The 22197-nt window shown below is 45.0% G+C and overlaps 1 protein-coding gene across 8 annotated transcripts in view; it reads left to right on the forward strand.

Annotated features, from left to right (window-relative positions):
- Positions 1-21908, forward strand: part of LOC117650398 (alpha-1-macroglobulin-like) — a 104873-nt gene extending 82965 nt beyond the window's left edge. For all 8 annotated transcript variants that reach the window (XM_034393810.1, XM_034393808.1, XM_034393811.1 and 5 more), the window contains 13 exons: positions 5053-5224; positions 6848-7005; positions 7576-7714; positions 8284-8402; positions 8788-8927; positions 9921-10140; positions 10728-10905; positions 11854-12053; positions 14632-14793; positions 16714-16886; positions 18869-19040; positions 19790-19892; positions 21675-21908. In XM_034393810.1, the coding sequence (XP_034249701.1) occupies positions 5053-5224; positions 6848-7005; positions 7576-7714; positions 8284-8402; positions 8788-8927; positions 9921-10140; positions 10728-10905; positions 11854-12053; positions 14632-14793; positions 16714-16886; positions 18869-19040; positions 19790-19892; positions 21675-21733 (1995 nt within the window). In that variant the 3' untranslated portion in view covers positions 21734-21908. The remainder of the gene's footprint in view (positions 1-5052; positions 5225-6847; positions 7006-7575; positions 7715-8283; positions 8403-8787; positions 8928-9920; positions 10141-10727; positions 10906-11853; positions 12054-14631; positions 14794-16713; positions 16887-18868; positions 19041-19789; positions 19893-21674) is intronic.
- The last annotated feature ends 289 nt before the right edge of the window (positions 21909-22197 follow it).

The raw sequence follows: 22197 nt of genomic DNA on the forward strand, positions 1-22197 counted from the left end.
GTGCACTTCATTTTCCAACGACTTTGCTTCACTCCTGCCACGATTCCGCCTCTCTGGATTGAGCTTCGGGCACGGGATTTGAAAATTTCTCAATAGGACACATGTGGCTATGGTCTGAACCACGGGCATGCCAAAAGAATGATTTTGAATTTGTTTTTTCAAAAGGCAAAAATAGAAAGAAATTTTAAAACCAATTTTTTTGCGCTTTCATGGCTGCAGCTCACGTCCTTTTTATGGGATGGCCATTTCCGAGGTTCAGACCATAGACGCAAGTGTAACGAACATTTTGCCGCAAACCGCATAAAATTATCTTAATTTTTGCGCCCGTGAGAGTGGCACAAAGGTACAAAAAAGGTGTTTTGAGAAAAAGTCCTTTAAGTGAAAACATAGATTTGACGTGTTTTTTTTTTTTTCAAATTAAAAATGCGTCTTTTGACGTATTTTAGTTCAGTTTGCGCCAAAATGTTCCTCTTTTCAACTGCGTTTGGGTGGGTCAGGGGTTTTGTAATTGAAGTTCAAGTGAAAAACCTGAACGTTAACAATTTGTCAAAAATATGCAAAAATAATTACCTTTTTAGCAACTTCAAAAATGTGCACAAGCCAAAGTAATCGGAATTTCGCGTCGGGGTTGGCGGCATTCGACTCGGAATGAAAAGCAGAAAAATAAGATAAAATAAAAGAGAAGGCAAAATTTGACGATCTTCACTGGTGTGCCCCCTTAAGCAAGCCAAAACGATGGGTTGGCTTTTTTTTTCTGAATAAGCGTTCAAAAACGAAAAATGCTCTGTTTCGTTGAAAATCGGACAAAAACTGGCCGAGTTATGATTTTTCATGTTATCAGCACTTAAGGGGGCACACCAGTGAAAATGCAGAGGTTTCGAAAATCGATCATTCTGAGAAAGTAACCAATGTATTCAATTGATATTTTATTCGTGGCTCAAAATTATATCAAAGAAAAGAAATATGAGTATGGGAGGGTTGGGTGGAGATGGCAAGACGGAGCGCCAGTGCACTTCAGTTTTCTGCGACCTCGGCTCACTCTTGCCACGATTCCGCCTCTCTGGATTGAGCCTCGAGCACGGGATTTGAAATTTTCTCAACAGGACACATGTGGCTATGGTCTGAACCACGGGCATACAAAAAGAATAATTTTGAATTTGTTATTTCAGAAGGCAAAAATAGAAACAATTTTTTTAACCAATTTTTTCGCGCTTTCATGGCTGCTGCTTACGTTCTATTTATGGGATGGCCATTTCCGAGGTTCAGACCATAGACGCAAGTTTAACAAACATTTTGCCGCAAACCGCATTGAATTATCTCAATTTTTGCGCCCGTGAGAGTGGCACAAAGGTACAAAAAGGGTGTTTTGAGTAAAAGCCCTTTAAGTAGAAACATAGATTTGACGTGTTTTTTGCCGATTATAAATGCGCCTTTTCACGTATTTTAGTTCGGTTTGCGCCAAAATGTTCCTTTTTACGACTGCGTTTGGGTGGTTCAAGGGTTTTGTAATTGAACTTTAAGTGGAAAACCTAAACGTTAACAATTGGTCTAAAATATGCAAAAATAATAACCTTTTTAGGAACTTAAAAAATGTGCACGACCCAAAGTTATTGGAATTTAGGGGTGGGGTTTGCGGCGTTCGACTCGGGATAAATAGAAGAAAAATAAGATAAAATAAAAAAGAAAGCCAAAATTCGACGATTTTCACTGGTGTGCCCCCTTAAATACTTGAGGTGCTAAAAATCATTTTTTTTCTAATAAAGGAAAAAAAGACGCATATACTTTTTTTCGGCGAAGAATCGAATTCCGGGCGGCGTTGGACGATCCGAGCAACTTCATTTTCTTTCGGACCACCCTAACTGGGGTTCATCATACAAAATTCATGATTTGTGCAAAAAATCTTCCTGTGCCAGAGCATGAGACTAGGGGTAATGGACTCGCAACGGAGCTGGCCGGAATCTCTGCCTTGCTAATTGTAGTTCACTATTTCTTCGACTAAATATGCGATTTTTGAGATGGGTCGGGCATTTTCGGAAAGAAGACATCTTAAAGTATGCCCTAAATTCAAAAAAGTTTTAATTTTCCCACCAGGGCTCGAACAGGAACAGCTTAACCGTTGCGCTACTCAAATGCGCAGGGCGACGGCCATGGTGCCAGGGGCGACGCAGGGGGGGCGCCTCTTCAACTTGCGCTAGAAGCTTCCGGATGCCTCAAAAGTGATGGGACATAGTTTGGCTTCGACATATATCAAGGTGCACCACTTGTCCCATCACTTTTGCGGCATCCGGAAGCTTCTAGCGCAAGTTGAAGAGGCGCCCCCCCTGCGTCGCCCCTGGCACCATGGCCGTCGCCCTGCGCATTTGAGTAGCGTAACGGTTAAGCTGTCCCTGTTCGAGCCCTGGTGGGAAAATTGAAACTTTTTTGAATTTAGGGCATACTTTAAGATGTCTTCTTTCCAAAAATGCCCGACCCATCTCAAAACTCGCATATTTAGTCGGAGAAATAGTGAACTACAATTAGCAAAGCAGAGATTCCGGCCAGCTCCGTTGCGAGTCCATTACCCCTAGTCTCATGGCCAGAGGCTTGTGGGGAAAGTTGTAGATAACTTAAATCGGGTATAGAGCTAGCATGTATTATCAGGTATTAAAAACAAATATAAAGTAAGTGAAACAGAAAAGTTTTTTCTTTTTTTTAAGTAAAAAAAAAAAATCTGACAGATTGTGTCGACGGCCTTGCCGAGGGAGCGGTCATTGTCTAGGTGGTTTTGCATTTAGACCAGAGGTGCCCTGTTCATGCGCTGTTCATTTGTTCCGGTGAGAAGTCACTTAGTAGCTCGCCGCTAAGGGTAGTGTGCCCAGTGATGGCCATAGTAAGGGGGAGTGGGGTAATTCCGGACGCTTTTCTTTCTTTTTGGTCTTTGAGCTTGAATTCGCTTCTTGGGTCAAATGTTATTACAGGAGAGTTAAGTATGGACCTTTACCTTCAAAATGATATACATGACCCCATTTCACCAAGAAAAAATACGATTTCATGAAATCCTAGGAGTCACGAAGTTAATTTGATTATTGTGTAAGAGTGTGGAGAAAGAAAAGAAGTGGTGTTGTGAAGTTGTGGCTCAGGGGACTACCAATGGCAGTGGTACCAATGTGGTCGATGTGCCACCCGTCGAAATTCAAACTTGACAATAAATAGAAATCAAAATGCTGGTAAATTCAAAAAATTCCAATGCTTATGAACTCAGCAGTGTTCTGACAATGGAACATCTTTAAAGTCCATCATTATTAAAATGTTCTTAGCAGGAAGAAGGCAGTAAATTAATTTTCACGGGTTGGCAACTAGTTTCTCGGCATCTGCGCCCTTGCGAAAATCGCGAAGCTGAAAGCACCAGCAGTCGCGCATTAAAACTGCCCCTCTATGATGACGTTGAATTGTTTGGCTTGTTTCAAAAGGCTATGGTTCTCTAGTCATGTTTTCTTCAATTCTGTGTAATAGTTCTCCCTTACAACACCACGACGGTTGGTTTGACAAACTTCATAAACTCGGGAGGGATTCGTCCAACGCCGCCCGGATTTCGATTCATCGCCGAAAAAAAGTATATGCGTCTTTTTTTCCTTTTTTAGAAAAAAAAATGATTTTTAGTACCTCAAGTATTTAAGTGCTGATAACATGAAAAATCATAACTCGGCCAGTTTTTGTCCGATTTTCAACGAACCAGAGCATTATTCGTTTTTGAACGCTTATTCAGAAAAAAATGCCAACCCATCGTTTTGGCTTGCTTAAGGGGGCACACCAGTGAAGATCGTCAAATTTTTGCCTTCTCTTTTATTTTATCTTATTTTTCTGCTATTCATTCCGAGTCGAATGCCGCCAACCCCGACGCGAAATTCCGATTACTTTGGCTTGTGCACATTTTTGAAGTTGCTAAAAAGGTAATTATTTTTGCATATTTTTGACAAATTGTTAACGTTCAGGTTTTTCACTTGAACTTCAATTACAAAACCCACCCAAACGCAGTTGAAAAGAGGAACATATTGGCGCAAACTGAACTAAAATACGTCAAAACACGCATTTATAATCCGAAAAAACACGTCAAATCTATGTTTTCACTTAAAGGGCTTTTTCTCAAAACACCCTTTTTATACCTTTGTGCCACTCTCACGGACGCAAAAATTAAGATAATTTAATGCGGTTTGCGGCAAAATGTTCGTTACACTTGCGTCTATGGTCTGAACCTCGGAAATGGCCATCCCATAAATAGGACGTGAGCTGCAGCCATGAAAGCGCGAAAAGATTGGTTAAAAAATTTGTTTCTATTTTTGCCTTCTGAAAAAACGAATTCAAAATCATTCTTTTTGCATGCCCGTGGTTCAGACCATAGCCACATGTGTCCTGTTGAGAAATTTTCAAATCCCGTGCGCGAAGCTCAATCCAGAGAGGCGGAATCGTGGCAGGAGTGAAGCAAGGTCGTTGAAAAATGAAGTGCACTGGCGCCTTATCTTGCCATCGCCACCTCGCTCTCCCGCACTGATTTGCCTTTTCTTTGACATAATTTGGAGCCAAGAATAAAATATCAATGGAAGACATCGGTTACTTTTCTCAGAATGATCGTTTTTTGAAACCTCTGCATTTTCACTGGTGTGCCCCCTTAACAAGTCCATTGCCAAGAAATTTGAAGCAGCATGTTGGCGTCACAGAATTTTATAAGAAAAAGCTTTTTACGTCGTACAATCTGCGCTGACAGTTGACATTGTCTTGCATAAGCACTGACAGGATTATTCTTTTTAGGAGGCGTCGAAGTAAAGGCAGCAAACGAATGATACTAAAATGTGGTCGTTTTACATTACGCATTTACCGCGAGAGCCTGACCCGATTTGCCAAGTTGGGTCTGATGGCCCGAGGAACCGCCGGCAGGCCAAGCTGGGCCGACCCCTGTCGAACCGAGTTGCCGCCGCAGCGAAGTGGAGCTGGCAAGTTGGTTCGACGAAAGGGCTGCCCCAGCTTGTTAAGCTTTACTTTTACCAGTGCAGTGGACTGACGGATCTTGCGTTGCAGCTGACGGTGTTCAGGCCGTTCTTCGCCACCCTGAACCTCCCCTACTCCGTGATTCGAGGCGAGACAGTGCAGGTGCCCGTCATCGTCTTCAACTACATGGACGAGGACACCTCCGCCACGGTGACGCTGGACAACGAGCACGGGGACTTCGACTTCGCCGGTGACGACACTGGTAAGCTTTCGGCTCAGTGTCAGATCAACTGCTCACTTCCTGGTGCGGAGTGATTCTCTAGTCTTACACGCACTGCAAATGCAAAGGCGATACTCAAGAACTTTTTTTTGGCGATACAATTCAGTATCGCCAACAAACGGCATTACGGAAAAGTATTGCCTTCAGAACGGCGATACACAGAAGTATCGCCAAAATTTGGCGATACTTTTGGGTATCGCCAAAACCACGGCATTAAACTAACGACTTGTCCCCTTGATTTGTTCAACGTTTAATGCCAAATCTTGGCAATACTCCGAAGTATCGCCAAATTTTGGCGATACTTTTGTGTATCGCCGTTTTGAAGGCAATACTTTTACGTAAGGCCGTTTATTGGCGATACTCAATTGTATCGCCAAAAAAGGTACTAAAAGTATTGCCGTTGGATTTGCAGTGCGTGTGCAGTTTTGCAGTGTAGAGTAGGTCATGGAACCCCTACACTGGTAGCCAAGGAATGTGACGTCACGTTCGCTTTCACGTGAAAACGGCGATGTTAGTTTGAGCGTTACAAACGGTGAAAATTTACAGTCAAACGACTGTGACATACCGCACCGCTTTGTCACATTACTTCGGGTGTGACACGGAATCAGCTGTCAAACTGTGACGTTAAAACGAATGTGACACATGGTACCCAAGTACACATGACGTGTCACATCCAAACGAATGTGACATCCATGTACTGTCACATTCGTTAAATTGTGACATGTGACATGCCCACTTTGTCATGTTCGTTTGGATGTGACATGCCATGATTGTTAGATTAAGCGGTGTTACGTTCGTTTTAATGTGACGTGGACATGTCACAATCGAACGAACGTGACAGTACATGGATGTCACATTCGTTTGACACGTCATGTGTACTTGGGTACCATGTGTCACATTCGTTTTAGTCACTGCAAATCCAACGGCAATACTTTTAGTACCTTTTTTGGCGATACAATTGAGTATCGCCAATAAACGGCCTTACGTAAAAGTATTGCCTTCAAAACGGCGATACACAAAAGTATCGCCAAAATTTGGCGATACTTCGGAGTATTGCCAAGATTTGGCATTAAACGTTGAACAAATCAAGGGGACAAGTCGTTAGTTTAATGCCGTGGTTTTGGCGATACCCAAAAGTATCGCCAAATTTTGGCGATACTTCTGTGTATCGCCGTTCTGAAGGCAATACTTTTCCGTAATGCCGTTTGTTGGCGATACTGAATTGTATCGCCAAAAAAAAGTTCTTGAGTATCGCCTTTGCATTTGCAGTGGTGTGACAGTTCGACAGCTGATTGCGTGTCGCACCCGAAGTAATGTGACAAAGCGGTGCGGTATGTCACATTCGTTTGACTGTAAATTTTCACCGTTTGTCACGCTCAAACTAACATCGCCGTTTACACGTGAAAACGAACGTGACGTCACATTCCTTGGCTACCAGTGTATCTCTTGGCATGGTGCAAGCGTGGAGAACTCCACACTTCAAGTGGGGAGTGGGGACTGCAAACTCTGCACTTCCAAGTACGGAATCAGCAAATTCCGCACCTCTGCATTCAAAGTGTGGACTTCGTCACTTCCCACCCGGTTGACAGTGGTGCGTGTTCTCAGGCGCCGCGAGACAGACGCGGCAGGTGGCTGTGCCGCGGCAGGGCGCCGCCTCCGCGTCCTTCGACATCACCCCCAAGAAGGTGGGCCACGTGTCGCTCAAGGTCACCGCCATCGGAGACAAGGCCGGCGACGCGTTGGAGCGGGCCCTGAAGGTCAAGGTGAGGGACATTGGACGATCGATCGAATTGTGCTTTAAGGTGGAAACAAGGGCACTGGGTACTCCCACCTCGCTCTTATCCGTTGGCGGTGTGAATGCGCTCGTTTGAGGCTAATGCTCATCCAAACGAATGTGAAACAATGCCCCACCGACCGTGACATTATGTCACATTCGTTTCAACGTGAATGAAAGTGTGTACTGCTCTAAAAATTGCAAACATGTGACAGAGAGAGAGAGAGAGAGACAGAGAGAGAGACAGAGAGAGACAGAGAGAGACGAGAGAGAGAGAGAGAGAGAGAGAGAGAGCGAGAGAGTGAGAGGAGAGAGAGAGAGAGAGAGAGAGAGAGAGAGGGACAGAGAGAAAGAGACAGAGACATATTCGTTGTGCACTGTTATCGTACGGATGTGACGTCACATTCGTTAGATTCAGAATTTCGCCACATTCGTTTAAACGTGAATCAACATTCAAACGAATGTGAAATCATATCAAACGAACGTGTTACAACGCACGTGACGTCTCATTCTCTGAATTTGAAGTGTGGCTTTCCTCACGCCCCCATTTCATTTTCAGGCGGAGGGGGAGACTCAGTATCGCAACAAAGCCATTCCGGTGTCCCTTGCCAAAGCAGAGACCTTCAAGACGATCGTTGCCCTCGAGTTCCCCGAGAACACGGTGCCCGATTCAGAAACGGTAGAAGTGTCTGCCATCGGTAAGAAGCATGCACGTCATTTCTTGTGCCTGTATTCTAGGATAGAATGGTGCCCGCATTGTTCACTGTGGCAAAAAGGTACGGAAAATTCTGTTAATTTTTTTGCCTGGATTCTCCGTAGCCCTCTTATCAATAATCTCCGTAGGCTCTTACAGTATTCTCCGTAGGGCCGTGCAGTATTCTCCGTAGGATCGCAGAGTCTTCTCCGTAGGACATGGAAGACTGTATGGTCCTACGGAGAATACTGTAAGGTCCTACAGAGAATACTGTGCGGTCCTACAGAAAATACTGTAAGAGCCTACGGAGAATACTGACAAGGGGGCTACGGAGAATTACCACAAGCTGTTTACAGAATTTTCCGTAGCTTTTAGCCACAGTGTTTAAACAACTTAAAAGATGCGAGAATTTCGCATTTTTCTGCCGTTTGTCCGGTATATTACGATTCCTTTTCGTCGCCCTCCTAACCGTTGCATTGTCAAATTTAAAAAAAAAATCAAAACTGTCATTTTTTTCCCCGTTTGAATTGAATACCTCCTGACGCGTGCTTAAAATGTAACGGTATTTTGCAGGTGACGTTCTGGGACCCACCACAGCCAACCTGGACAAACTTATCAGAATGCCGTTCGGATGTGGTGAGCAGAACATGCTCAACTTCGTTCCCAACATCGTCATCATGAAGTACCTCAATGTACGTGTTGCAGCACCGTGTCAAACTAAATGTATCTACTTTGCAAATGCTACGCTGTACAATGTGGCAAAAACGTGCGGAAAATACTGCCCGTGGTAATTCTCCGTAGCCCCCTTGTCAATATTCTCCGTAGGACCTTAGAGTATTTTCCGTAGGACCGTACAGTCTTCTCCGTAGGACTGCATAGTACAACTCTGCGGTCCTACGGAGAAGACTGTAAGAGCCTACGGAGAATATTCATACATGGGCTACGGAGAATCTTGGCCAAAAAGTTAACAGAATTTTCTGTACCCTTTTCGCCACAGTGTGTGCATCAAAAGTGCATAACTATGCATTTAAAAAGTCCACCAGAGTAAAGTGTTTTCCAACTTCCTCCGTTTTTCAGCATACCAACAAGCTGACCCCCGCCCTGGAACGCAAGGCTCGCTCCTTCACGGAGATGGGTTATCAGAAGGAGATGACGTACCGACACAGGGACGGCTCCTTCAGCGCGTTCGGGGAGTCGGACCGCAACGGCAGCACATGGTGGGTGTGGCTGCTTCCGTGTGACTAGAGTGTGGTATTACCCTCTCTTTAGTAGTGTAACCCGCGTGAAATCAACGTACCTACAGGGCGTGCGAACTTAACATTTATTAGGATTTCGGGTGCCTTTATCTCGTCAACAAGTAGAGATAAAAAAGTTATGCACAGAATAACTAATATTTTAAATTTCATTTTGACTTTTAGTTATTCTATGCACAACCTTTTTTATTCCCTGCCGTTTACGAAATAAAAAGTCAAAATCCGCAAATAAATGTGGAGTTTGTACGCCCTGCGTACGTACACGCACGTACCCATCCCATCCCCTCATCAGCCACACTGCGCGCCCACACTAAACGGCTCGTACCCCTAGTTAAGTGCAGTCGTGTAAATCTTGTCAGAACGTCAGAAACATGTCTGAAAGCCTGATCAAAATTCGCGCACCTCTGAAAGCTTAAAACTTACTCTGACATTCTGCACATCTCAAGCCATCAATTTTGGCTAAAGTTTTCAGAAATTAAGCTTTCAGAGGTGCACGGATTTTGATCAGGATTTCAGACATGTTTCTGACATTCTGACAAAATTTACACGAGTGTGTGTCAGGGATGATACCCAAACCGAAACGATACCAGGGCCGTTACGAAAACAGTTTGCACTTATGACTCAAACTCAAAAAGTGTAGCACCTGGAACCAAGGGAACAGCTTTCCCTTGTTGATCAAGGCGTGCCGGAGTTTTGTTTCTATACGGACCAAGTCCAAATATCGCTCCCCTGACTTTTGTTCTTTTTGGGGCCTAAATCAACAAAACTCAGGGAAGTGCTTGGACTTGGCCCATATGGGAACAAACCTCCGGTACACCTTGATCAAAGGAAAACCTCTTCCCTAGGTTCCAGGTGCTACCCTCTTTTGAGTTTAAGTCATATGTGCAAACTGTTGTCGTAACGGCCCTGGTATCGTTTCGGTTTGGGTATCATCCCTGGTGTGTGTACGATGTCCAGGCTGACGGCCTTCGTGGCCAAGTCCTTCCGGATGGCCGAGTCGGTGGTGCCGGTGGAGGGGCGCGTCATCGACGAGGCCCTGGCGTGGCTGTCCAGGCATCAGGCTGCGGACGGCTCCTTCCCGGAGGTGGGCTCCATCTGCCACCGCGACATGCAGGGCGGCGCGGCCAAGGGGCTCGCCCTCACCGCCTACGTGCTCACCGCCTTCCTGCAGGAGAAGGTGAGCGCCGCAGTGTGCTAACGGTGCAGGCGGCCCAAACCCCACACGCGTTTCGTGCTCCACAATCTCTTGGTAGGATTCGTACCGAACAAGGCAGATAAGTGCTAACGATCCTTTTTAATTGTTCTGCTCAATTTATTTTAAAAAGCCACCAATTTCTTTATGTATTCTTATGAATTTCTTCGAAGGGAAATCTTTACTAGGGTTCAAATCGACGCCTTTGAAACTTAGTGCTTGAAATACAAGCTGAAAACTTCAGATAGTGCTGACACACTCTGCGTAAATCGAAGGTTTAGTTTGATAACTCCACGCAAATTGTTGACAAGCCACTTCCCTCGTGGTATGGTCCCCGTTCAGCCGCTGAGTTTAAGCTCAGCTTTCACTGACCGACCTGCAGCAAGGTAGAGCTTGGAGCGCTGTGACGATGTCTTAATTACACTTCCCAATTTATGTACCCAAACAAACCAATTTTTACTGCAAAAGATGCCATCTGCCGTCTTACAAAATATTATCTCTAACCGTAAGCTAAGATTTTTCAACAAAATATTTAGTCAGTGTGCTCACGCCGTTGCCCGCGTGCCTTGCAGAATGCCACGTCGAAGTACCAGGACGCAACCACGAAGGCGCTCAACTTCTTGCTCGAGGGCCGGTCCGACCTGGACGACCCCTACGCCCTCGCCATCACCACCTACGCCCTGCACTTGGCCAGCCACCCTGCCAAGGACGAGGCGTTCAAGATGCTTAACGCAAAGGCCCAGTCCGCACGTAAGAAAAGCGTTCAAAATATCTGTAAACGTTACGAGCTGTTTTCGAAGGAAGAGGGGTTTTCGCTCTCGAAGACTCTACACTGAGAATCCAAACGCTATGAGTATAGCGTCAATTGGTGCAATGCAAAAGCATTGCACATGAAGAGCAATGCCTCCCATTTCCCATGCATTAGCATAGGGCCTTTTCGGGAAGCATTGCACCAAAGGTGCAATATGGCTGAGGCATTGCACGTATGGTGCGATATCACAGCGCATTGCACCATACGTGCTATACTCATAGCGTTTGGAATCTCAGTGTAATTATTTTTCAAAGAAATATTAGGACCCGAACAATTGCTCAAAACAGCCCCGAAAAAAAGTAAAAATTCGTAGAATTTCGGTTATCTTACGATTTATCACGCACGCTAATATGCACCTGAATGTTACGCATGCATACCGCCAGAGTTCAAAAAGTAATGCCAGCATTTTACCACAAAGTATTTCAAGCAAATTTTCGAAGCGTAAACCTCGTAGTGGATGAACTACTCGTAAAACAAAGAAATAAATTTGTGCTATCGATTTTCTCAAAATACTCGATAGGTTTTAAGTGTACACCTCTCTTCGGTGCTGTAATGAGTTTTCTATGCATCTCACTGTGAGACTAAGTGTGGAGAATTCCGCACTTAAAATGCGGAGGAGTGAATTTTAATGCCTCTGCGCTTGGAACACAACCGACTATCAAACCAAGTGGAGGAGTCGGAATTGCAGTCACCACACTTGAGGTGTGGGGTAGCTCTTGGATTTAAACGCTCTATACTTGGAAAGTTCCGCACCGGACCAGTGGAGAATGTTAACTTTGCACTTTCAAAAGCAGAGGCTGCAAAGTCCGCACCTCCGCATTTCAAGTGCGGAGTTTCCCCGCTTGGTGTCACAGTGTGGTGGATATGAATGGCTGTCTTCCTCGCAGGCGGACTCCGGTGGTGGAGCAAGTCAGACGCGGCCGACCCTAAAAACCCGTTCCGCAGCCAGCCCAACTCCGTCAACGTGGAGATGACGGCCTACGCCCTGCTGGCGTACCTGCAGCGCGGCCTGGCCGGGGAGGCATTCCCCATCATGCAGTGGCTCATCGCGCAGCGCAACTCCAACGGCGGATTCGCCTCGACGCAGGTGCTCCCTCACTCTAAATGTCTTACTATGAAATTTGACCTATGTTATTCGTATGTTACCGTAGAACGGGGTAATATGAGACAAATTTCGGGGCTTTTTGTAAATTTCCCTCTTTTAATTTTAACTTGAGGTGCTGAGGTGTTCATCACTTGTTCATTGACCCTTTGGCTACACTCCCTCCAAATTTCAGATTTGTAGGTGCAGTAGGGACCTTGCAATAACCCTCGGAATGCCGTCCCATATTTCCCTGCAATGTGGGGTAATATGAGACAAAAAAGAAAAATGGTAAAGAAGTATGAAAAATTAGCTCATAAGGCGGGTTTGGAGCTTTTTAAGTTCTTTTCATTCATTTTAAAGATGATGGGGGACTACAATGAAGAAGAGATAAAATCTGGAGGGAAGAAAAATGGGTGTCACAAAAGAGAGCTGAAAAATGTTTAAGAAGTTGTGAGTTGTGCCTGTCACAAGAAAATACTAAACGAAGAGCATAGATGCCGGTCAGGTAGTAAAACCAATTCGTGTTAAAATCGTAAAAAAATGAAATTGATAACAGTGGAGTATGTTTGGCCTCATGTTTCAAACCAAAAGAGGTGTCTCTATTTTCCCTGCAAGGTAACAAAATTGTTGGCTGAGCGATAGCGAAGCCTGTTACTCCAGTGGGTTTGAAAAATTTTTCCTGTCTGTCTGTCTGTCCATGTGTGTGTGTGTGTGTCTGTGTGTCCGCACTACTCCTCCTGAACGGCTCGGCCGATCTCGGTGAGATTTTGCACACTTTTTGGGTATGTCCTTGGCTCGGCACACGCGAAATCTCACCATCCTAGGTCAACTGGTTTAGTTTTTATAGCCAAAAAACACTTAAAAAACGGCGAAAAATCGAGTTTTTTGTAGGCAGATCGCTTCTGTCGTGATAAAAGGGGGGTCTGGGGGGCGGAGCTCGGTTGGGAAAAAGTACAAGGGTCAAGATCGAGTTATCTGGAGATGAAGCAACTCTTTCTAGAATGAAGGGGGGTCTGGGGGGCGGAGCCCCCCAGCACGCAACAAGTTAGGAAAATCGTCGATGGAGATGGAGAAGCCATTGCCTGCCGAAGGCAGGCTAGCGCCGCAGGCCAAGGTAGGTACGCCAGGCGCGGATTGGAGAAAAAGGCAGCGAGCAGACATCGCGAAGCCTGTTACGACAAGACGCGGTCTGGCGTAAACCTACCTTGTATTCCATCTGGAACAGGCGGCCCGGGAGTAGACATAACAGAACCAAAATTTGTCCTGATTATGTTGACATGATTGTCTACACATTTAAACCTCGTTCGGACGAGAACCCGAGTTCCAACCGAGGTTTCTGGGGAGGTTTTTACGAACTTTATAAAACTTGTCAGAATTTAGAGGATTTTCGTTTGGTTCTTAATAATCCTGGCGAGTCTCTGATTGCCTTCGTGCGTTTCCTGTGAGCTGCCAACGCCTCCTAGGTCACGAAAAAAAATTCACGATGGGCTTCTGAACAACCACTTTGGAGCAACGCGACAAAAACCAAAAAAAGGGCGATTGGCCTCGATTTTCCTTTATGTCTCATATTACCCCGTTCTACGGCACAGTGAATTCGGCGCAAGCATAATACGAAGCAATATTCCTTCGTAACAAATCTTTTAAGCTTTTTCATTGTAAGATTCAAAGAAAAACATTCGTAATACGAAGAAAGACCACCTTCGTATTATGCTTGCGCCATTTCCTTCGTAATATGGGAATATTTTTTCGTAAGACAATTAGAGTGAGCTGTTTAAGCAAGAGCTGTTAAAGTAAATTTTAACGTTAATTGTGCACATTTTCTTCAAGGTTTTTGTTAAAATTTATTTGTATTATTACTTTGAGTCTTTTTGCTGGAATGGACTCAGAAAGGTTCAAATATTCTAGGACGATTTTCAGTTCGATGCCTTTGCCTACAGAAGGACGAGAAGTCAAAATTACCGGCGTTAATTGACGCCGTTGATTTTGACTTCTCATCCTCCTATAGGGCCAACAGCATCACAATATTCATTGAACTCAACACTTTCTTAGATTACTGGATCCTGAGTCTATTCCAACAACGAGACTCAAAGAAATGACTCAAATTTATTTTAATGAAAAATGAAATTTTATTTGAAATTTGAAATTTATTGAAAATTAATGTCAACAACCCTGACTTGGTGTGCCTGGTGAGGTAAAATTCTCCACTCTTGGACGGGTGGTGTTTCAAGCGCCTGCGAACTGGGCGTAGGCCACGCGTTGAACATAGCAGTGTTGCGGGCTGGACTACTCTACGTTCGCAGGCGCTTGGCCTTGATTCATCACTAGCGTACAGAACTCACGCGTGGATCCAAGCAGGACGAGTGCCAAGGGCGCAATCTTCTCCACCCCAAGTGTGGAGAATCACTCCGCACCGGGAAGTGTAAAGTGACACTTGAGTTGATAGTGTGGATCCCACCCCACCTCTCTCTCTCCCCTTTCTCTCCCCTTCTCTCTCTCTCTCTCTCTCTCTCTCTCTCTCTCTCTCTCTCTCTCTCTCTCTTCCACCTTCCAAGGCTTGACTCTTAAAACGCCGTCCCGGCAGGACACCGTGGTGGGTCTGCAAGCGCTGGCCGCCATGGCGGAGCGCATGGCGCTGCCCGCCGGCGACATGCGCCTCGTCTTCTCGTACGCGGCCGAGGGCGCCAAGCAGGACGCGCCCATCGTCGTCAACGACGAGACTGGCTTGGTGCTGCAGCGGCACGAGGTGAGCGGGGGCACAAGGGGAAACAACTCTAGCCAAACTTGTACACCGAAATTTATCAAATATGTAAAAGTCGCTGAAATTTATAAAAAAAAATTCTAAATTTGACCGAAATTTATCGAAATACGACTAAAAAACTCGTCGAAATTCGACTGAATTTCATTGGATTTGTACACTGAAATTTACGTTGATTTCCTTTTTGGGGGCGGTTTTTGTCGTCACCGAGAACATCATTAGCGGGGAGACTACAGCAGGGTGAGGCGCCTAGTTCTAGTTGTCGGGGCATCTTGTCACTCTGAGGCGTTACTCTTGCTAGCCGGCGGCTGCAATTCGTATTCTTCCCAAGGACCTACTTTAAAACCATCAGGAGAAGTTTGAAACCCAGACAGGCAGCGTTTAATCAATAAAATGGACCTTATACAATACACGCTGCATCAGCGATAATACAAATCTTGAAAACCTTGAAATCAGGGAAAAGTCGAGGAAAAAAAATTAAGTCAGGGAAATGTCAGGGAATTTCGGAAAATGCGGCAAAATGTCAGGGAAAAATATATTTACTGCGGCACTGGACCTGTTTGCTGGGCAACCGCGGATGAAAGTGCGAGGCACCGGTCGTTCCCGTTCAACTCAGTCAATGTTTCGATGCGCTCACTTGTCAGAGAAATTTGCAATTTCGCGTTAGGAAAGTCAGGGAAAATATTACACGGTAAAAACGGAACTTGGTTTTCCCAGGAAGCCTACACTGTTAAAAATTGATTGTACAGAAACAATCAGATGAGTGAAAATTTAGTCGTTCCAAAACATAGAACTTCATCATGAACCAAAGCGAAACGAATGTCGTTGACTCAAGTCAGCGACAATTTGTCGTTGAAGAACAATATTCTTGTTATCACCCTTAACGATACAATTTGTGTGCAAACAACATCTTTTGCAATTATCTGCTCAATGAAAGCGAATTATGAAAATTCATCTATTTTGTTCGCCAAGTCATAGTGAAATTACTCTTGATAAAAAAAGAACCATGCAAAATAAATTTAGCGACAAAAGTTCTCCATGAGTACTTGTCGCAGACATAACAAAATCTTCGACTTGCAATACTTGTCGTTGACTTACAACATTTGTTGTTGGTCAACGACTTGTTTTTGAAAGTGGACTGTTGATGTGTTATAACAAGTTAGTCGTTGTGAAATTATCCTTTAGTTCCTGTACGACTATGGTTTAACAGGCTATTCGTTCCACAACAAATCTTGTTGTTAAAAAAATTAGCGACAAATGTGTAGCGACAAATGTGTCGCTAAGTTACTACAAAATTTTTATCAGTGTATGGTAGAGACATAGGCGATTTCCAGGCAGTTCCTGGGAAAACCAGGTTCCGTTTTTACCGTGTAATGTTCTTTTGTATGAACGCTGTGCATGCACATAACGAAAAATATATTCACACGTAGGATCATTTTCTCCTTCTGACGTGCCCTGACGGTGCATATGTTGAACAAAATGTTCCTGCGTGCAAATAATATTTCAGATTTTATTTAAACGTTGCGCGTCTCCGATGCAACGGAAAGTTATTGGCACGCAGAGTTGAAAAGAGTCTTTGCCCTGGGGACCTGCACCGGCTTGCATTCTCGGTGGGCGTGCCTGAGTAACATGACGGGCGAATTTTTTTGCCCTTGGTTCAAGACCCTGATCTTCTTCTAAATAATTTTCTGCTTGTCAAAAATCAAAACAGGCGTCGTTTCAACGCAGCATGTATGAAGTAAATGCTTCTGTTATTTTCACGCTGCTTCTTTTCCGTATGAGATTTTTGCACCATGCCGTCTATTTCTCCTGGAAAGTTTTAAAAAAACCTTCCGCTTGGAGTGATGCCTCAAGAGCTTTCTTTCCATGCCTTGCGTTCCCAGTGCAGTGTTATTCTGCTTGTTGCAGCTGCCCCGCTCTGTCCGCGAGGTCGAGCTGACGGCCGACGGCACCGGCTTCTCGCTGGCGCAAGTGTCCTGGAGCTTCAACGAGGCCACGGCGGGCAAGCACCCTCTCTTCAAGCTGCGCGCCGAGGCGGCCAAGGCGACGCCCATCACGCTCGTGCTGCGGGTGTGCTCCAGGTGAGATTGTGAAAACAAATCACAGTGGACATCAAGGCCGGTGGAAGGGTGCTTTTTTGAGGTCAAGCGACGCTAAATCGAGGGGTCCTATTCAAAAAATCTTGATGAAAGATGAAAGATCAAAGAAACCAACAGTGCATGTAGAAATATATTCCGATTACTCTCATACCCTTCCCAAATGGTCAAACTGAGTAAATTTCACCTGCGTTTAAGATAAGATTGTGTTGGGGGGAACGCCCAGATAAGATCTTTTGAATAGGACCCCTTGAAATAGGACTGAAACCGAAAGTGCGACGTTCCAAACGAGGAATCAATTGGTGGGGATAAACGTTTGGTTCGAATGTTGCACGCCGGTACGAGAACCATGTTCTCGTACCGGCGTGAAGGTGTTAAGTGACTCAAGCTTAAAACTTATCCGGGACTTTGGCGGCCTCGACCGGTCCATTCTGGCCCACTGTGCAAGTGTGTAGAGTAGAACTTCACACTTGAAATGCGGTTGTGTGTATGCGGAATTTGCAGTCTCCGCACTTCAAAGTGCCAGAGTTTGTAGTCTTTGCACACTAGAAGTGTGGAGCTCTCCGCTTTAGCACCATGCCAGGAGTTAGGGGTTTGTGAATTTCTCCCGATTGGTCCACCACTCGGAATTGATCCAGGAAGCGGAAGAAGGGGGTAAGTCGAGTTGAAACCGTGCACTTTTGCAAGGCCTTAACCTTGCAGGTGGGAGAACAGGTGGGGAATGTCATCTAAATATAGATGCAAGAGGATGGGACTTGTCTCACCACACTTATTTTTGGACCATATTTTCGCTCATGTTTACTTGATAGACTGATGAGAGGTCACTGAATCAACTCGACTTAACCCCTTCTTCCGTTTTTTGGATCAATTTGAGCGCAAGTACACATGTGTGCACATGCATGATGCCCGCGGGATTCCCCAGCCTGCTAAATATGTTGTTCAAAGCGAAAACAGACCGAATGCCTCACTTCTGGTTGACCACAAGCCCATTTAAGGCGCAGACGAACGGCCGAGGGGCAACCTCGTACGATGTTTGACGACACAAGATTTCTAAAGACAAAAGATTTCGTCAGATTCCGTCCATTTTTAAGCCTTAAATAACAGGAAAAGTAGCGATATTCATCGGCAACTTTGGCCCGTCCCGTACATTAAGAAACGTACGAATTTCGCCTATGTTTGACCCTGACGGGAATTAAACCTGAGTCTGGGGTTAAAATAAATGTAGTTTTCGTCATCAGCACCCTCAAGAACATCAGAAACAATGCAAAAACTCGAATAAAAAGAATGTTCAAAAATACCCCGCTGGGATTTGAACCCGGGTCCGAACTTCTCCGATTCGCTCGAAACTGGCACCATTGTTTTTTTCTCGTCGCCCCGATTCCAAAAATACCCCTACATGCCCTTCTAGCTGCATCCGTTGCCGAGATCCTCCTCGACCCTATGTAGACCATGATGCACCTGCAGCAGCGCCCCCGGGGCTCGGATCGGATTTGCTGCCACCGGGTGGTTCTTAGGGTCACCCAAGGAGGCTGCATACTAAATTTGGTCAAGATCGGACCACGGGAAGTCCTCGGACGGACGAACGGACGGACGCACAGCAGGGATCATACTATATGCCCGTCCCTCCGTCATTTTTTTTACAAAAAATGAACGGGACGGGCCAAAAATGCTGTTTTCTGGCCTCTTTCCGGAAAAATCTTGGTTATTCTGAGATTTGTAGGGCTCCAGGGCACACAGGATTTCTCGAGTGGTTGCCCCCACGCAAACGGCTTTGAACTCGATTTTCAGGTCGTTATCGTGATTACGATTCTTATGATTCCTATGATTACCGGACCTATGATACACACACGATTCACCGCTTGAACCCCTCTTTTCCTCCTCAATTGAAGTGTCGAGTATGGAGAATGACTCCGCTCTGGAAAGAGTTGAATGCTGCACTTGGTTTGACAGTGTGATGTGCCCTTTAGCTTCATCGCGGGGCCGTGGGGTTGCGAGAGCAACATGGCAGTGGTAGAGGTGTCGCTGCCGTCTGGCTTTGCAGTGGACCAGGACGCGCTGCCCGCCCTCAAGAAGACCGCGGACGTGAAGCGCGTCGAGACTAAGGACCAGGACACCGCCGTCGTGCTCTACTTCGACAAGGTGAGCACTGTCTCAGCAGAAGCTTTGCCACACGGGTGCTACGAAGGTGTACTCTGTTATCCAAGTTGCGATACTTTCAACACAAAAACGTGCGATGATCTCTAAAATGCGATTCCCACGAATCATTGCTCTTGAGATGCAATGACTTCTGCAGCGCACAAAATTCTGCTATGATCATCGCAACTTTCTGCAATGAAAATCGGAATTGTTGCAAAGAACTGCGATGATGACAACGCAAAATCCGCGATCATTACAGTTTTTTGCAACAATCATTGCAAGCTCATCACACCTTTTCGCAATGATCATCATCACAATAAAGTGCGAGAAAATTTATATCGCGCAGAAAGTGTGGTCTGTACCGCCAGTGGAATAACAGTGTACCGTTACGCCGCTCGTGAAGTGTGCAGCCTGTACGCGCTTCTAGAAACTCAAATCTAGATGCACAGTGCGTGAAAAGCACGATTTCGTGCGGAACTACGTACACTTTCGTGCTGAGTTACACACAAATTCGTGCATTTTAAACACACGCACAATTTTGTGCAAAGTTTATGCCCAAAAAAAACTGCAGAGTACATTTTGTGCATGTCGGAAACTATGCTTGAAGAAGGCTGTACGGTCAGGCGTATTCATCGTTTGAAAGAAACGTAGAACCTTTCGCTCCAATTTTAATGGAGTACCCAATGATACTGGGGTGCTCTTTCTGAGACTGTCCAACTGATTCGATCATGGCCTTTGCCACGCGGTTCCAGATGGACACCGAGGAGTACTGCGTCGAGATAGCCGCCATCCGTACCCACCTCGTGTCCAACCAGAAGCCTGTTCCTGTCACCGTGTACGACTACTATGATCAGAGTAAGCGCAATCGTACTACTATATGGGGTACACTGTAAAACTTACTTGGCACTTTATGATAGAAACGTGGATGATAATCTCATCACAAAATGACACTTTTATCACAGGCCCTATACTATTGATAACCAAATGTCACGGTTATTTGATAATTGTGTTCCACTCGTTTGGATGTGACACATCCATAAGTAAAATTATTCACGTTGAAACGAGCGTGACACAACGCTCTAAGGATGGTGACATTTTATCACACCAAATGTTGAATGTTATGTACAATTTTGTGGGAGGCACCAACGCGTATGGAAGCAATCGCAAAGCTCAGTTTTGGGCCATTTTCAGTGTATTGCCCTCTCAAGGAGAAAAACTTTTCGGACCAATTTGCACGCGACTTTGAACTAAAATAGGGCTATGTGAGCAGTTTTCTGTACACGTGTACAAAACTGCACAGGATACTGACAGGATGCTGGAGGGTACTGCTCAAAACTGACAGTATCCTGTGCAGTTTTGCACAAGTGTACAAAAAAACTGCTCATATAGCCCTATTTTAGTTCAAAGTCGCGTGCAAATTTATACGAAAAGCTTTTTTCCTTGAGGAGGCAATACACTGAAAATGGCCCAAAACTGACCTTTGCGATTGCTTCCATACGCGTTGTTGTTCGTTTTTCAAACTTTTCATGTGTCAAGACCTTACGAAAAAGAGAATTTTAGGCCCAGAATGGCGTCGATCGGACGTCAGGGAGCGGAGCAGCTACCAATCAAATTATCGTCATAAACCGAACCGGTGGAAGTCCCTCAGTCCGTAAAATGAAGGTCTCTCAACCCCGTTTGCGCCAAAATGTAGATAATTGAAGCGGCTATCGCATGAACTAGAACTATGAACATCAAGCAATCAAAAGTACAAAATTTTACGAAAAAAAACCTGTTTTGATCATTTTTGCAAAATCACTGTTATCCAAGTTGCAATGATTTCAACACAAAAACGTGCGATAATATCCAAAATGTGATTCCCACGAATCATTGCTCCCCAGATGCTATGACTTTTGTATCACAAATTTTTGCAATGATCATCGCACATTTCTGCAATGAAAGTAGGAATTATTGCATAAAAATGCGATGACGGCAACACCAACTCTGCATTCAATACAGTTTTTTGCAATGATCATTGCAAAATTCTGCGATGCAGCAGCTCATCACACCTTTTTGCAATAATCATCACAGAAAATAGCGATGAAATTTGTATCGCGCTGAAAGTGCGTCCTGCATCGCAAATGGAATAACCGTGATCTTAAAAAATTGTTTTTGAATGAAATTTAGTACTTTTGGTTGCTCGATGTTCATGGTTCTAGTTCACGCGATAGCTACTTCAATTTCCTACATTTTGGAGCAAACGGAGTTAAGATATCTTAATTTTTGCGGACTAAGGGCCTTCCACCAGTTCGATTTTGGATGAAAATTTGATTGGTAGCTGCTCTGCTCCCTGACGTCCGATCAACGCCATTCTGGGCATAAAATGATTCTTTTTGTAAGGCCTTAACACAAAAAAATCTTTGAACAATGTGCAACAACGCGTATGGAAGCAATCGCCCAAGTCAGTTTTGGGTTATTTTCAGTGTATTGCCCCTGTAAAAAACTGTGATATCTCTGACAAAATTTGTACAAAAACCTTGAGGGTGCACGCTCGTGGAGTGAGTGAAGGTGTAATTTTTGTGTCTCCGTTTCAAAAATTTTGCCCCATGCAAACTGAAAGTCACTGTAAATGTCTCAAACATGTGTGTTTTTGTGCAGCCCGGCGCGCTCGCGTGTTCTACGTGCCACCTTCAGCAGGGGCAGTGGACGAGAAGTGAAGCAGCCACCAGTCTTCGGCCCCGAGATCATCATATCTGTCTCGTTGTGGTTTCCTCGTGGAGTCTTTCGTGAAAAGAAAAATGAGCCTGTTTCGCAAACTTTATCCTTGCATCAAAATACGAAGGGACCTAGTTTCTTTAAACTGAGCGGATAAAACAAAAGCTCTCCGGTTTATGGCCTGTCTTGTCTTTTCAATTCTTTATCGCATATGCGGCTCCGCGTCGGGCAGGTTGACCACCCCTTCGGCACGCCACAGGACAGCAGCCATGAACAAGCGACGCACGCACTGTCATTTTCACTGTCATTTTCACAGCACACAGCATGCGCCAAGGACCATCGGGCACACCTGGCATCTGTTTCTGAGAGCCATTCGAACGTCCGATGTCAGTCACTGACAAATCAGAGCTGCTTGACCATTTTCGCCGACTGGGAAGCTTAGGATAAGCTAAAGGATGGTTTTCAA

This window comes from Thrips palmi, unplaced genomic scaffold, assembly GCF_012932325.1.
Source record: "Thrips palmi isolate BJ-2018 unplaced genomic scaffold, TpBJ-2018v1 HiC_scaffold_5, whole genome shotgun sequence".
NCBI classification, from domain to species: domain Eukaryota; kingdom Metazoa; phylum Arthropoda; class Insecta; order Thysanoptera; family Thripidae; genus Thrips; species Thrips palmi.